This window comes from Lissotriton helveticus, chromosome 1_1, assembly GCF_964261635.1.
Source record: "Lissotriton helveticus chromosome 1_1, aLisHel1.1, whole genome shotgun sequence".
NCBI lineage: Eukaryota > Metazoa > Chordata > Amphibia > Caudata > Salamandridae > Lissotriton > Lissotriton helveticus.
The window spans coordinates 443147297-443163361 of record NC_136057.1 but is presented as its reverse complement, the minus strand read 5'-3'; the positions used below and the strand labels follow the sequence as shown (position 1 = coordinate 443163361).

The window sequence follows — 16065 nt, the reverse complement described above, 5'->3', positions numbered from 1 at the left end:
CTAGTCTGTTGACCGGAGATACAAAGCAAAGCTTTTGGAAAGGAATACATCGCACAGATCGCCTGTATAAATTCTGCAGGAAATCCCTTCCACCTAAGTACGGCCCACAAGAACCCCCAGGAGACCCTGTCGAATGCCTTCTCGGCGTCCAACGGGATCAACCCGAGGGGAGAGGCCGTAGCCTGTGCCCAATCTAATAGCGCAATGATACACCCGACATGGTCAGACAAGTTTCAGTTGTGTAATTATGTTTGTGATTTAGGGAGTCTGTTGTATTTTATTAAGCTAGAGTGGGATGGGAACGTGGATAGTAGGCTTGATAGAAAATGAGGAATTTAAAATATGGCATGTCATACTAAAATCTTGATGGAAGTTCAAGGATATTGGTTGGTGGGGACAGTCATCTAGTTGCACTCAGAATCTTAATGAAATGTATCTTAATGTGTTGAAGGCCGGTTAATTCAGAGTCTTGTGTTCACATCATAACAACACTGTCTCCTGATAACCCTAATGTCACATTTTGAGAGTTCTTTAGACTTTCTGTATATTTCCAGAATAGCACATACTGTTATTTTGTTAAGCTAGAACATTTTATTGAAATAAAAGCAGTATTTCCCTTGTACAGACACCTGCTGGTTATTTTTCAAATGTTATTTATTTTCTTTTTGTTACAGAAATGTTGTAGTTGTTGCCTGCTGGGAAAAAATGCACAAATTCAAGGACAGAGCTGTGAGCAGAACCTTTTGCTGGGATACCAGTGTGGGCAAGTTTTCAGAGCGTGCTGTACAAAGGGTCATGAGGTGACTGAGAGTGAGGACAAGGGTGCAGGACACGACGGAGGTAATCAATTGCAGACTCTGAGACGATGTTAAGAAATGATATCATTTTAAATATATCTCCTGCGTGCTATTGCACACATACTGTTTAAAAGGATTTGTAGTGGCTGTCATGAGATCAGGGAGAAAGCCAAAGGTCCTCTGAAAGGGGTATCTCCAGACTCCTCAAGGATGCTATTTCCTTAACTCGTATCATACTACAATTGTTAATCTCTCCCTAGAATCTCTCCTGCTTAACACACCACTGTTCTTCCACGAGTAAAGCAGCAGTGCCATTCTTACCTTCTAACTGTTATTCCATACGCCCGTAGCCAGAATAATATTTTTAGGGGGACATGGCCCTCAGCTATGATCATACATTAAAGCTGTGAACTTTAGATGCATTTGTTTCAAAATAGTTGTAGGGAAAAAGATGCAGTATGAAAGGGTTTAAAGCTTTTTGATGTTTTGTTTTTTTCTCTCTATTTTTTGCTGTATTGCGCGCTTGCTGTGAGTGCTGATGTCACATCAAATTACAAGTCAAAGGAGACCGCACTAATGGAATTAGTGAGGATCCACAAATGTCCTACCACACAGAGTTCCTACACTTCTCCCAGTAACAATAGTATCCCAGTTCTGTGACAGGCTTATCGCCCATGAAAGCAAAGGGCTCAAACGCAACAAGGTAGCACTAACATTTTGCAGATTGATCCATTTTGGTGATGGTGGGTAGCTGCAGTATTTAGGCCAGGACTCGGTGGGCATTCAGGGAAACCTTCCAGCCCCAGACATTTCTGAAAACAAGGAATCCAGGTTAGTCCGAGATGTGTGGCTTGGTGGATTCTGATACCTTTTCTTGACCAGAATGCACTGCAAGCACCAACTCTTGGCTAAATCACAAATTTTCCTCACATTTCTGTGAAGGAAAATTATGGAATTCGTGAGTATTCATAAAATTCCTTCCACCCAGTATTCCCACACTTCTCTGATTAAAAACAGTTCACCAAGTATTATGCATTTAGTACATTAATTACATAGGACCTCATTACAGCAATTTATTTCCAAAGACCATAAATTAGGTGAGCATTAAGCTGAATTTCAAAGGAGTTAAGGCATTTTAAAAAGCAAATTATTACTACATAGATCTGAGATTATAATATCTAAAAATCAGAAAATGTTAGTAAATGTTGCATAGAGTTGTCTAGAGGTCAACTATAATACATATGCTTTCAGCCGCAGATTCCCTGATTATGGTTTCCACAATATTTTGTTCAAGGAGATGAATCCTCAGCGTGTTCACCCTGGAAGGATTATCAAGATATTAAACCATTTTTGAAAGACAGCAAGCCTGATAGTTTAGGCCTTTGTGACATCGCAGGCTATACTTGGTCATTTTAGATTCACACCACTGCTATTAGGGTATCTACAGCTCTCTGCAGCAGGCATATTAACCTAACAAATTATATGGCTCCTGCAAACAAAAGAAAGATCTCTAGCGCAAATACCTTATCTCACCACGTGATATTTCAGAAGTGCCCTTAGAAAGGCTACAGGCTGGAAAAATGGCAGTCAAATGTAAGTGGTGCCTGACTTTTGATGACTGCTCCAGCCCAATAGGTTAATCAAAGTACAATGCCATATTAGAATCTTGAAATTTCCTGATTGGACATTGTGTCTGAAAGGTTGGTAGATTTAGTAAGTGACAACCACATATGTATCGGGAATAGGAAAGGTCATGAAAGTTGCTCACCTAAGAACAACATGACTCAATGTCCTGAACAGTTGTGCAATGTTTTCACACCACATATTATTGTTTGACATACCATATGCGAAAGGTGAGAAGAGATTTCAAATAATGCACATTGAGCTCTTGGCCTCCCAACTGTGACTGCGAACTAAGGTTGGTACCACCTTTCATATCAGTTCCTCACAATAACACTGTGGCACCCCTCAGGGGTCTATCATATCCCCTCTATTATTAAACATCTACCTAACCTTCTTAGCAAACCTCATTAAGTCATTCAAGCTCACTTATTACAACTATGAAGATGACACCCATAATAATTTAAAACTTGTTTACTGCATTTGGGCCATAAACAGATGGGTAATAGCTATCTAAAGCTCAATACCACAAAGACCGAGATTATGACCTGCAAACAAAGGCAAAAATACCAGCCGACCGCCATATGACCTAAGGAATATGAGGTCCCTCCAACAATATCAAGAGAAGTCAGGCACCTGGGTTAACGATGGATTCAGACCTATACTTGATACCACATCATAATAATGTCAAACAAAGTGTCTTTTATACATTGAAAACACTATGTTGTATATTCCCATACCTTGAGTACCAACAAAAACTTGTAAAACAACAAAAGAGTGTCGTGAGAGTAGTGTGTAAGCACTAGACACAGAGAAGAAATCTCCCTGAAGAAGTCACAGTGGAAATCAGCGTTTTTTTTTTTTTAGGAAGCCCTCACTCACCACCCTGGGTGGTGACATGCTTCATCATCGGGCCCACCAGGAGAAGCCGATGAATGGGCCCGATGATGAAGCATGTCACCACCCAGGGTGGTGAGTGAGGGCTTCCTAAAAAAAACCCCGCTGATTTCCACTGTGACTTCTTCAGGGAGATTTCTTCTCTGTGTCTAGTGCTTACACACTTCTCTCACGACACTCTTTTGTTGTTTTACAAGATTTAACTGGGGGACCAAGAGTGTCCTTTTCCCTCTCTCTCAATTTGTTATTACCTACCAACAAAAACTGCCAGCCATCTTTACACTCATAATCTCCAAGCTTGACTATGTCAACAGCCTATACCTTGGTGCAGTCGCATTTATCATACAGTAAATACGACTCATCAAAAATGCTGCTGCAAGACTTCTTGTCTAACTTCACCCAAGAGAACACATGACTGCAGTATTGAAATTATTCCACTGGCTACCTATTGCAAGAAGGGCAATGTTCAAGGCACTTTGCACTGTTGACAGAGTGCTGTAGTCATGACTTGCTCTACTGATCATCAACCACCTTAACATAAAAATGCTTTCTCAGTGCAAGCTACTACACTCTGGAGCTCACTACCAGCCAGCATTCAATGCGTCCAGGAGCACCTACACTTTTTAAGACAGTTGAAAACATAGCTATTTCCAGTACAACTACACCAGCCCACACCCCAACAACAGAACCCAGAAAGACAATCGCAACCTCAAACTCAATCTTCAGCTTACAATGCACAGTTTGAAACAAACCAACCAGGAACTACTTTTGTTAGGCAGGTAACTTAAGGAAGCCTGACCTGTGGTATGCCGGGGTATTATACATTTATGTAGTTTCATACATAAAATTTCTGGACCACACTAATACTGAAACCATAACACTCAGTGGTCAGCAGCCAACTGAAGTTACACCTCTTACAATCACATAATATGTATCTGCTACAAGACAATCCTTGTAGCAGATGCATCTTATGCAACTGTACTGTGCAGCCAATAAATCAGCCATCAATAAATGAAGAGGCAAGGGATATCTGAGAGATCTGTCACACACTGCTGGACAATCAGAGATAGTTATGTAATTCACCATTTCATGCCCCAAATATCTATTTACTACAGCCACTTCTTTAAATCTCACAATGATACTCTGATATGGGATGCTAATAACAACGTCCATACCAGCCTCCACTTCTCTCACCCTCCAATTATTCCGGCCTATGCTATACACAAAAGTTTTGATTGGACACCCCAGTGCAGAAACCAGCAAGGTGGACTACAATCATCAGAAATACCTTAAAAGAACCTGCAGAGCTGTTCAAAACTGCCAGAGAACCGAAAAAACATATACTGCACACCTTTGTCTCACATTTGTTTGTCTATCACACTGCTAAGAGCTGAATCCTCTAACACGAAAATCGGGCCTTAATGGTCATCACGCACGACGTGGAAACACTTCCCACATAGTTATGTTAAATGTTTTTATAAAGCGCAACAGTTACCCAGAGACATCTAGGCTCTGCAATGATATGGAGAAAAGCTAGCCCATCTAAGGCGCATCTTACGCAGACTTAAGTGAATGAACAAAACTAGATGATGGCTAATACTATTGAGTGGGAAGGGACATTGCAATATCCCTTTGCTTTCCTTTAAGCAGAAGCAATCTAAACCCGAAATCCATATTGGAATGTAATAGTTTAAATTCTTAACATGTTGCAGACTCAAATAGAGTATTGTTTACACTTCACACACATCCTAAGTCGGATATCGATGTATTTTAATGTATTCACTATCTCGATAAGAGGTCAGGCCGTGACCTTCAGCCTAGGGCCATGCAGCTCATGGAACCGAATCTTGTCAGACCTGGCGCAGCCTTTAATCCTTGCGAGCTCGCGAAGAGGGTACCTCCCGTTCTATGGGATTTCAAGAGCGCGTTATCTGTGCGCGCCCTGAGACAAGGCAGTTGGTGCTGGGCGCTACGAACTTGTTTATAAAATCGATCTCTTGTTTCCCAAGACGATGTGTTTGCGTAGGTGTGTGGCGATATGGGGGTCACGAGGATTCACGATGGGGCTGGCTATTAACTTCTTTTTTTAAATAGCTTTAATAAAGTAAAGTTTGATTATTTTTGTGCAGGCAACCGAGGGGTTTATTTTCTTCCAATTAAGGGGCCTATTATGATTGCGGAATTTCCGCATCCTCCGGGCCGGCGGAAGCCACCGCCGGCCCGGAGGATGCGGAAAAACCGCAGCGGACCCACCAAAGACCCACCGCCACATTAGGATGGCTGGTGGGTCCTGGTTTCCGTCCGCCGCTTTTCCGCCGCGGTTGGCTTACAACCGCGGCGGAAAAGCTCTAATATGGTGGCGGTGTCTCTCAGACACCGTCCGCCATATTAGGATTGCTGCCAAGATATGCTTTTCCGCGGCGGGTTTACCGCTGTTGAAAAGCATACGGAACTTCACTGCAGGTGCCCGTTGCGGGCCCCCTAGGAGAAGGGGGGGGTGCACATGGGGGGTACCTATGGTACCCCCCTGTATTTGTATGCAGAAAGCGGCAGGCACCGCGCGGTGCCTGCCACTTTCTACATACAAATGCAATGCGTGCATTTTTAACATTGCTGCGTCGCAATGTTAAAAATAGAGGATGTGACCGCCAGGGTGGCGGTCACATCCTAATAGCACAGGAGGGAACGCCGCAGCCCATGCGTATGTTTCCTCATCCTCGGTGATCGCGGACGGACTCAAGTCCATCCGCGATCATAATCGGCCCCTAAGTGTTTTGAGTTTCTACTGGAGAAAACACTCAGACACCGTTTTTCAGAGGCCGGCTGGCCTATGTGGCAATCTGGCACTGCCAAAAGGGATGGTCTGACAGATCAGTGTGGGGGCTTTTTGGGGATGCTTGTGGGTCTGGTTTGTAGCTTGGAGGGACGGTTTTTACAGGTGGTGTCTCTTATAATCAGGCAATCTCGCAAAACACGCAGTAAGGTGGCTTGCGGCGCTCTCCTGCCACAAAGGCCATACAGACTGACCCTAATTTGTGCTTGGAAGTTAAAGAATGCCAGGATTACAATCATGGGCTACTTATTAGCTATCTGATCGGCGAATGGGGCCATGTGTACATTGGTGCCTGGGTTGTATGTTGTAGTCCGACCATGCTTTTTTTTTATTGAACATCTGCACACAATTGTATTGTTTGATTTTTTATTTTAAATGACATTTTAATACTCAGCGTTTTATGACATACACAGTGGTTAAAAACTATGCTGGCCATGTAAGAGGTGCAGACTGTATCTTTTTCGGGGTTCCAGGCGTAGACCCACCCGTCTTCCTCTCTAGCGGGTTCGGACCGTCCGGGCCAGGTGCTGCCGGCTGTGTCACATGAGGAGGCTACTTAATGAAGCGACTCGAGCACAAAACATCTAGTCGGCTTCTAAGCGCTATGGGTATTCTTAAATAGTTATTTGTCTGGGAGACTCAAGGGTAGCGCTCTAAAATGATCCAGATGTTACAAGTGGCGTTTCAGAGGGTGATCTGTGAAACAGCAATAGAAACAAGTCCAACGTAGCACTCAGTGTTTGATTTCAGGCGCACATACTGCCAGGCTGTGAACGTGTGCCCACACGCATGTGTAAAGGTATACATCATGGCCTGCAGGAGCTGAGACATGCAACAGAGTGGTGGTCGCGCGTCTGAATCTTGGTAAGGCCGGTTTAGCATTCTATGTGCTTAGGTTAGTAAATTAAGCTTCTTAACATTAGTCATAATAACAGCTATCCAAGAGCATAAATACTGCTGATGTTTGGTATAAAACCGCGCATAAAAACAATATATTTTGACACAAAGGGCAGATTTCTACACATCTGTTTCCACCTGCCAACAACTGATCCACCATTGCATGTGACCTATGTCTCAATACAATTCTTCAGCATATACCAGGACCATAAGGGCCTCTGGGGAGAAGTGCCACTGTTGCATTCAAATGGACATCCCGGGAATGCCGAGTTTCAACAGCGCAGGGGAGGTATCAGAGAGAGTGCACGCTATATGCTCTACGCTATGCACTTACGTGGCCACTCCCCCCCGGACAACAGACACTAATTGATACACAACTACCCTCCATGCACACCTGGGGCTAATATTTTAAAGTGCTTCTTGATGGGGTAGGAATCGTTTTTGAAAGGTAAAGGAGCGCTCCTTAGGAGGTGCCCATGGGAATATCTTTGAAAGAGCAGAACGTGTATTTTTGTTGTTGTTGTTGATCTGGATGTAGTGAGGGGAGAATGGAGGATAGAAAAGCTGGTGACAACATGGTCCATCTAGCCCAGGGTTATCAGTTCCCCAAAGCAGATTTACAGTGATGATGACAGGATGATGTTGAGTATGTTTGGAGTAGGTGGATTTGGTGGTGTGCCGCTAGATGTCCAGAGTATAGAGGAGTGTATTGAGGGATTCCTTTGTTTTCTAGGTAACTGGAGTTGTTGTGTATAGTGAAGTTTCTGTGCAATGTTTGATTAGCATGCTGAATGGAAATTATGAGCGCTGAGATTTCTATTGTGAAGTGCTTGTAGTGCCCAATTATCTGTAGATCAGAATGAAGGAGCTGTCCATGATGCCGAGAGTAGAAGGTAGCAGGTGAGACACTCAAATGACTTGAGTGTTGCTTTTGGTCACTGAGGGTGCAGGGTCAGGAGTTTTTTGGAAGATGGATAGCCTCCCTCCTGCCGTTTGTGTGTGGTTTATATGTTGAAAGTTGTAGCCTGCTGGGGTGAAGAGTTCTGTGATGGGGTAAATTAGTTTCTGTGATGAAGAGTGTAATAGGGTTGTGTCCTATAATAGTTCACGTATGTCAAGACTGTAGGCCTGTTGATGAGCATGAGTTTTATGGTTCGTGCTTTGGAGGAGTATGTGTGCAAATGAGGGCCATGTGGATAAGGTTGTTGATTTTGTATGAGCGGACAGGTGCTTGAACTTCTGTGGTCTAGTTGCGTGTGTTGGCATGTGGAGTTCTGTGGTCGGTGTAGGGCACATGCTTGGCTTCTGACCCAAGGACCTTCCTCACCCAAAATTGCCCAAACAGATGATGCCCTTATCTTCGTCTACTTAGAGCTAAGAGTGGAAGTTCTCAAGGGTGAAACAGAACATCTACTGAAAAGACTAAAAAGAGGCAGACACAAGAAACACTCCCAGGTAACCCCAAAAAAACACACACTGTAGCCGAATCAAGACACTCTGAAATCAAGCTTCACAAGACTGCCTCTGCGCTGAAACACACATCGACTGAAGCAAAGTCTAAGTAAAAATAGTTCTGCGGCTCCCACACAAGGACATTGCGGAGGACGCTCCTCGGAGAAACCTTTAATGTCAAAGGGCGATCGAGACACAGGAACAGGCCACCAATTACGCTCGAGGCCAAAGAAAAAGTGCTCGAAGTTGAGAAAAAAAGGGATTTTGATAAATCCTTTTAACATTTTTGAAACCCTTCAGACTATCTGGAATATAGGACATGAGAGAGGAAAGAGTAAGTTGACATTGAACCACTGTCCATGCCCAGCCCTCAGGAAGAGTCACAGGAGGTGTTCTTCGAGGAAGAGGACCTATACAGACGAGATGTTCCACAATGTAGAAATTATTAATGAACAGTACTGGGACCTCAACACCAATCCACTGGAAGAGGGAGTCAAGAGGTCCTTGGACAAGTATGGGATGAAACTGTAGAAGAAAAGAGCTCAGGCCTGTTTCCTGCTGGAGGCCCTTCTACGTTCACAAAGCAGAAGCCAGTTCCTCCCTATGCTGCCAAGAAGGTCTCATGTAACACACGTTTTAAATTAATACATTTTAACTTCCTACACCGCACCTACCTTACTCCGATCTCATTGAAGCGTCATTCAGCAGACAGGAGGGATAGTTGCCCCAGATGCAGCGCAGAGGGGGCCGGTTTCCTGCACTTAGCTTGGGACTGTCTGTTAATTAAGTGCTTTTGGGCGGGCGTTGTAGATCACATATCTGCCACTACGGGCCTCCGCATCACACTGACACCTTTGCACTGTTTGCTGGCGCTGGTCCCTAGGCCGAGGAAACCAAAGCTGGCCTATAGATTACTGCAATTCATGTTGGTGCTGGTTAGGCGCAGGGTGGCTATCACTTGGATGGGACAGAGGGCCCCAGAGATACCCTCATGGCTCAGAGATGTGCGAGAATGGTCCCTAGCCAAAGAAACACATATGCAGCGCAGCAGGAGAGATGAGAAATTACAAGAGGACCTACTTGCCTGGCGAGCCATGTGTATTGCAGGATTGGGAGGGGGGCAAACTTCCCAAAGCGATTCAGAAGGGACGAGCGGCGATTTATTTTCGCAGCAGGGATCGGGGTCGGATGAGGAGGCAGGGGAGTCTCCTAGGTTGTAGGTAGTACAATGTACAGTGCAGGGTCTGGTTATTTACTCACGATGATACCTCTTTATGTGTATGTTCCTCTGCTATGCCTCATGGGTTTACGTGTATCCAGGTGAAGCCTATATCCAAACAAAAGAGCCATAATGAGACAGTCGATTTGTATACGTGTATTGCTCTGATGCCAATTAGGGGGGGGGGGGGTTTGTAACTGTAATAATATAAACCTGAAAAATAAAGTTAAAAAAAACACTACAACAGTTCCCACTAGGGGGCAAACTATGGGGGTTCTTCCAGGACTGGAGGGACATCACCTCAGACAAATGGATACTCAACATCGTCCAACATGGTTACCATATAGAATTATTTTTAAAATCCCCTCAGCGTAGAATTGAAGGGAAAGTCCCATACAAAAGATGAACTGTTATTTCTACAGCAGAAAGAAGGGGAACTCCGGCGAAAACAAGAAATAAACCACCTACAAAGATCAACCAGTCAATCTAATCGGTGCGCCCTGGTTCCCAAACCGGACAAGTCACTCTATTCTCGATCTTTGCTTCCTAAACAGGGTCATAAAAAGACAAAGGATCAAGATGACCGCATTACAGTAAGTCATTTTGTGACTGTGGAGAAAGTACTTTTTGGCAACAATAAACCTGAAAGACGCCTACATGCATGCATGCCTTAACAACAAGCACAAGAGACTCCTTCTCTGTTTTGTGATTCCAGCACACTATCAATTCCAGGTGTTCCCATTTGGCATAAAATCAGCACCCAGAGTGTTTACAAAATGATTGGCTTCTATAGCAGCACATCTGAGAACGGCAGCAGATACACCTCTATCCATTCCTAGACAACTGATTGAATTAAGATAGAATTAAAAATGCTTCAGTTTGAAATCAGCACAAAGCCAAGAAGAACATAAGCAAAGTTACCAAAGTGAGGAAAAGAGTTAAAAAATGACCGTGCACAGAGGCTTTCGGGGCTCACATCTGACATCATAAGGGTATGAAGATACTACCAAATGAGAACAGAATACTCCTAACAAAAAAAGAAGACTAGGAGAAGTATTTTGGACCCCATCACTAGATAGTGGAATAATGCACAGCATGTCAACCCAGACAATTCTTTAAGCTGCAAAACTATTTTTACAGGTAAGTGACCATTTCGTTTCTGTGTATCTATGGAAACTAGATCAATTACATGTACCTCGAGTCTAATACACCGTACACATTTTTTGTGAGGGAACTGACCATTGGGCCAAAGATTGCGTTTTCATACTATGTTGATGATATGAATGTGATGATATATGGTCTGATTTAAGCGCCTTGACGCCTTCGGGCAACTGCTGCGCTTTATAAGTATTGTTTATTCATTCATTCAAGACCATAGCCTAAAATTATTATTCACCATACTTTTGCATAATCTAAAACTTATTTCAGTCATTTTTTTTACAATCTCATATATGGTGTAAAGTGTAAAACATTTTTTGCCTACCAAGTTATGTCAGTGATATTTGGTTGTATGGAGAAGAATTGAACATTTATTTATTTTGCTTTGCAGACAAGAATTCACCAGTGGTTCGTGAAAGTAATGATGACGAATACCTTCATGATCACTGCAGAGGTAAGTTCATTTATTTTTCTTGGTGTTCTTTTGTTTTTCTTTTGTTATGCCTTAGATAATTGTTAAGGAGTGTCAGATTGGATTCCCCTTACCTCAGTGGATTACTTCTCTGTTTATGTCTTATAATAGTTTGCATTCAGCAAATGGTGGAATTAAGTACTGTAGCTATTCCCAGACGGCTGCAATTTAAATTGGGCTGAACGGTGAGCAATAAAAGCTGTCACAAGAGATCATTATACTGACCAGTTGCACTAATTAAGCTTCATATAAGCGCTCAATGGGGCATTTCCTAGAAAAGTAATTGTGTCAGAAATAAATCAGGACATAGTGAATTACTGAAAAAAGACAACAGATAAATGTTGGACTTGACCCTTTCTGCAGTGTCATTCCCAAACTTGTGCCTTCACCCTCCTGTTTTCGGAACAGTTTTTTTGTTTTCTTTTAGGACTTTACAATTGTTGACAGGTGCTAAAGTGTTTGTGCTCTGTCTTTTAAACATGCTAAAATTGGCTTACACCCGATTTGCCTATTTAATATACTTATATGTCCATAGTAAAGCTGTACTATATGTACCCAGGGTCTGGAAAGTCAATGCTACTAGTGGGCATGAGGCAATTCTTGTGTCACCCACTTAAGTAGCCATTTTAAACATGTCTCAGGCCTACCATTGCAGCCTGTGTGTGCAATTTTAAGCTGCCATTTTGACATAGCAAATACATGTATTTCCAGGCCCCAAACCTCCCTTTTTATTAATACATGTAGGTCACTCCCACGGTAGCCCTACAGAGACCAGAGGGCAGGGTGCAGTGTATTTAAAAAGTTGGTCATGCACTTTTAAGTTTTACATTTTCTGGTAGTGAAAAACTCCTAAATTAGTTTTTCCCTTTTGTGAGGATTTCATCTCCCATTGGATAGCATTTGGTTGCCTTATTACATTTAATATGTGCTAACATTTGATTGAGATCAGGTAAACCTTTCATGTTTTGTGTCTGAGAAATTGTAATTAAAAATCCTCTTCAATAGTAAAGTTGGAGTTTAAGTCACAAATTTGAAAATGCGACTGGGCCAGTGGGCATTTTCCTGCCCTAACTGTTTGGTGCCTGAAGTCTGTTCCTGGATCACATGACTAGGTGTAGTTAGCAGTTGTACTATGTTTATTCCTCGAAGACATTCACACAGTAGAGGTATTAGGTGTGCCTGAGTGGGCCATCAACTGGCAAAAGGTGGTTGGTTGAGCTACGCACAGCCCACTTACAACGGAATAGGCTGTGCCCTGCTTCATACAAAGGACTTATCACCACCGCATTGTTCATTCAGCCAACTTGGAGCCAGGGTTTTCTCTAGAAACGTCCCCTGCTACAAAGTGGGCACCAGATATACATATTAGACTCTCTGACCCAACTCTTCAGTACACCTCTGGACCTGTGGAAGACTCAGAAGGACTACTGTGCTTCTCTAAAAGAAGGACTGCTACTCTGTTACCCAGCTGTCTGCCTCCCTGCTGCCTGAGTGAAGGACTGGGCCAGCACCTTGAACTCAGGACCACCAGAGTGACTCCAAGGGCTAGCTGGCTGGACTCCTGATTAGAAGCTTCATGGACAGAACAGGCTCCAACCATTTCGAACCCAGCACCTTAACTCAGTCTGCTGTGAGTCTTGTCCCACAACTTGTCCCCAGTCCTGGAAACTTGGAAGTGGATCTGAAGGTGATCTGCCCGCCCTGCTATCCTGTGGGCAGAACCCATGCAGCACAATGCATCTCCTCACAGCTCCCCTTTGGAACTGCCACTGCACGATGCATCCACGACACAGGACTTCACATCAAAAGCCACTCGTCAATGGCATCCTCGATGAATTTAAGGTATCGCCGTCTCACAGCTCTTCAGAACACCCACTGCAGGATTCATCCTCGACACAGGATTATGCAACGCTCCCCAACCAGTATTTAAGGTACTCTTGTTCAGCAGGCGCAGCTTGGTCCCTGTATCCGACACACTCTCCATTGTGTTCAACCTAAACTTGTGAGTTTGTCCCTGTCCGGCACAGCCAGATAACCACAGTTGGCACTTTTAGGCACTTACTTATGCCCACTACCCTTCCTGGGGTATGGGCAATTAACCATGACTGGGTTTTTCTTTCAATCGGACTCCAGGTGTAACCCATTTCCTTGTAGTCAACCTTTCAACCTTGACGCCGGGAGTTTCTTGGTCTTCCTCTTTTCCTGTTCCCCTTAGGGTTCCAGGTCAGGACTTGCGGAGGGTGTGACCTATCCAGCATCACCGTCTTTTCATGATTTCTTGATAAGCAGGGAGTTGGGAGGTAAGCTGCCATAGGTCGGTGTTTCTGATCATGTTTGGCTTGCTGATTTGGAGGATTTTTCTCTGACCGGTGTTAATGAAGGTCTGGACTGTGGTGGTGGTCACTGGTGCCCTCCAAGTTTCTACTCCATACAGAAGGACCGATTTTAAGTTGGTGTTAAGAAGCCTGATCTTGGTTTGCAGCGTTAGGTCCTTTGAGCTCCAGATCTTCTTTAGATGAGTGAAGGCAGCCCTTGCTTTGACGATTTTTGCCTTGACATCGGTATCTGTGCAGCCCTGCTTGTTTATGACACTGCCCGGGTAGGTAAAGGCCTCAACCTCATCCAGTGCCGAGTGATCGCAGTTGTGCTACCCGTGTTAGCGTTCAGGATCTTGGGTTTTCCTCTGTGGATGTTGAAGCCAAGTTGTAATGATGTGGCTGCCACATTATTGCTCCTCTCTTGCATCTGCAGATAGGTATAGGAGAGTAGGACCAGATCGTCCGCAAAGTTCAGGTCATCGAGCAGTGTCCAATGTGTCCACTGGGTCCCATTTCTTCTCCTTGCTGTGGATGTCTTCATGATGACGTCTTGGCCAGCAGGAAGAGAAAATGCAAGAGCAAACAACCCTGGCAGACTCCGGTCCTCAATTGGAAGGCCTCCGTGAGTTGTCCTCCATGGACTATCTTGCAGGTCATTGGCTCATAAGAATTCCTGATGATTCTTACTGGTTTATTTGGCACACGGTAGTCGATGAAGAGTTTTCAAGTGGCCTATCTCTTGATCGCTGTTGAATGCATTCTCATTGTCGATGAAGTTGAATAGAGGGGGATTTCAATTCCATTGACTGCTTAATGATGGGCAGTGTTGCATTCTGGTCTGTGCAGGATCTATCTTTGTGGAAGCTAGCTGGCTGGTCTCGCAACTGAGCGTCGACTTGTTCCGTTTAAGATTATTCTGTTTAACACTTTCCTGGGGTTGATAGAAGAGTTTTCCCTCTGTAGTTTGCGCAGTTACTCAGGTCATCTTTCTTTGAGATCTTAATGAGATAACTCTACTTCCAGTCTGATGGCACCTTTTCCTCTATCAGATCCTTCCAAACATGGGGTGAGCATGTCTACTGATATTTCAATGTCTGCCTTCAGTGCCTCATGCAGGAATGTTGACTTTCTACTGGATCTCTGTTGTCCTCTAGTTCTTGCAGGACTTGAAACTGGTTACTGAGGGTGACAGAGTATTCATTCCTTTTCTGTGCATCTTTGAGGAGAGTTTATTTCACGGACTTTGGTTTGTTGAGTCCATCCATGCTTGCTTTAGCTTTAGTCTGACCATGACAAGCTGATGGTCTGACACCATGCCCGCTCATCTCAACACTCTCACATCCTGCAGGGACCTTCGGCTCTTCTTGGCAATGTAGACATGGTCGATCGGATTCTCTGTTGAATGGTCTGATGACATCCATATTTCTGTGTGTGTACTTTTGTGTGGGAATTCACTACTGCCTATCATCAGACTGTTCAAGGCCCAGAGATCTGCGAACCTTTAATCATTTTCGTTCTTGTGGCCAAAGCCATGGTTGCCCAGTGTTGTCACTTCCAATCTTGGCATTGAGGTCCTCCATAAGTATGGTGATGTCTCTCTCAAGGCGCTTTTCCAGGATAGACTGGAGTCTGTTGTAAAACTGTTCTTTTTCTTCTTTGTTGTCATTTGTGGGTGCTTAGCACTGGATACCATTCATGTTGGTCCTCTTTTTCTTTTTGTGGAAGGTCGCTGTGATGATTTTGGGACCATGGGCTTCCCATCAAATAAGAGCTCTTTTGGCTGCTGGCATTGGCATCAGTGCTACTTCCTGAGTGTGTGGGGGCATTCTCTTCCTAGTGTCCAGAACACAGCAGCATTTCTTCTGCAGACAGTCTTTTTTGTCCAGGCTGTGTCCATCTGGTCTTGCTGATGGTAAGCAGGGCATGGTTGTATTTTCATCTCCGTTGCCACTTGGGCTGTCTTGCCTGTCTCATACATGGTCCTTACATTTCATATCCCGATGGCAATGGTCTTGGTCGGAAGCAGATGGATCAACTAAGGGCTTCCAGGGATCTCTGGCTTTCACCAGAAGATGTCAAAGCTCTCTGTGAAGGAGATTCCTCTTTCCCTAAGGCCGGGATGTATGTTGGTTGACATTTCTGTAGCTAGGATTTTTTGTATGGTGGGATAGCTTGTCTATGCATAACCCTCCTCCTTTCACAGCTGAACTTGGGACCGGCATTGGTGGAGTTCTTCTAGATATTATTTTCCCTTAAATCTTTAAAATTGCACATCTCCGGTTCTACGGATTTTTGTCATTCTGGTCTCAATTAATTTATTACATTTTATTCTATTTGTTTAATTCATTGTGGGGTTTTTCTTGTGCTATTGTTCACTTTATAACTGTTTAACTGCTGCATAA

At 43.9% G+C, this 16065-nt stretch overlaps 1 protein-coding gene across 2 annotated transcripts in view; it reads left to right on the top strand.

Annotated features, from left to right (window-relative positions):
* The window catches only part of FBLN1 (fibulin 1), a 900993-nt gene that overhangs the window by 256013 nt on the left and 628915 nt on the right, over positions 1–16065 (top strand). For both annotated transcript variants that reach the window (XM_078673831.1, XM_078673830.1), the window contains exons 4-5: positions 675–840; positions 11265–11327. In XM_078673831.1, the coding sequence (XP_078529957.1) occupies positions 675–840; positions 11265–11327 (229 nt within the window). The remainder of the gene's footprint in view (positions 1–674; positions 841–11264; positions 11328–16065) is intronic.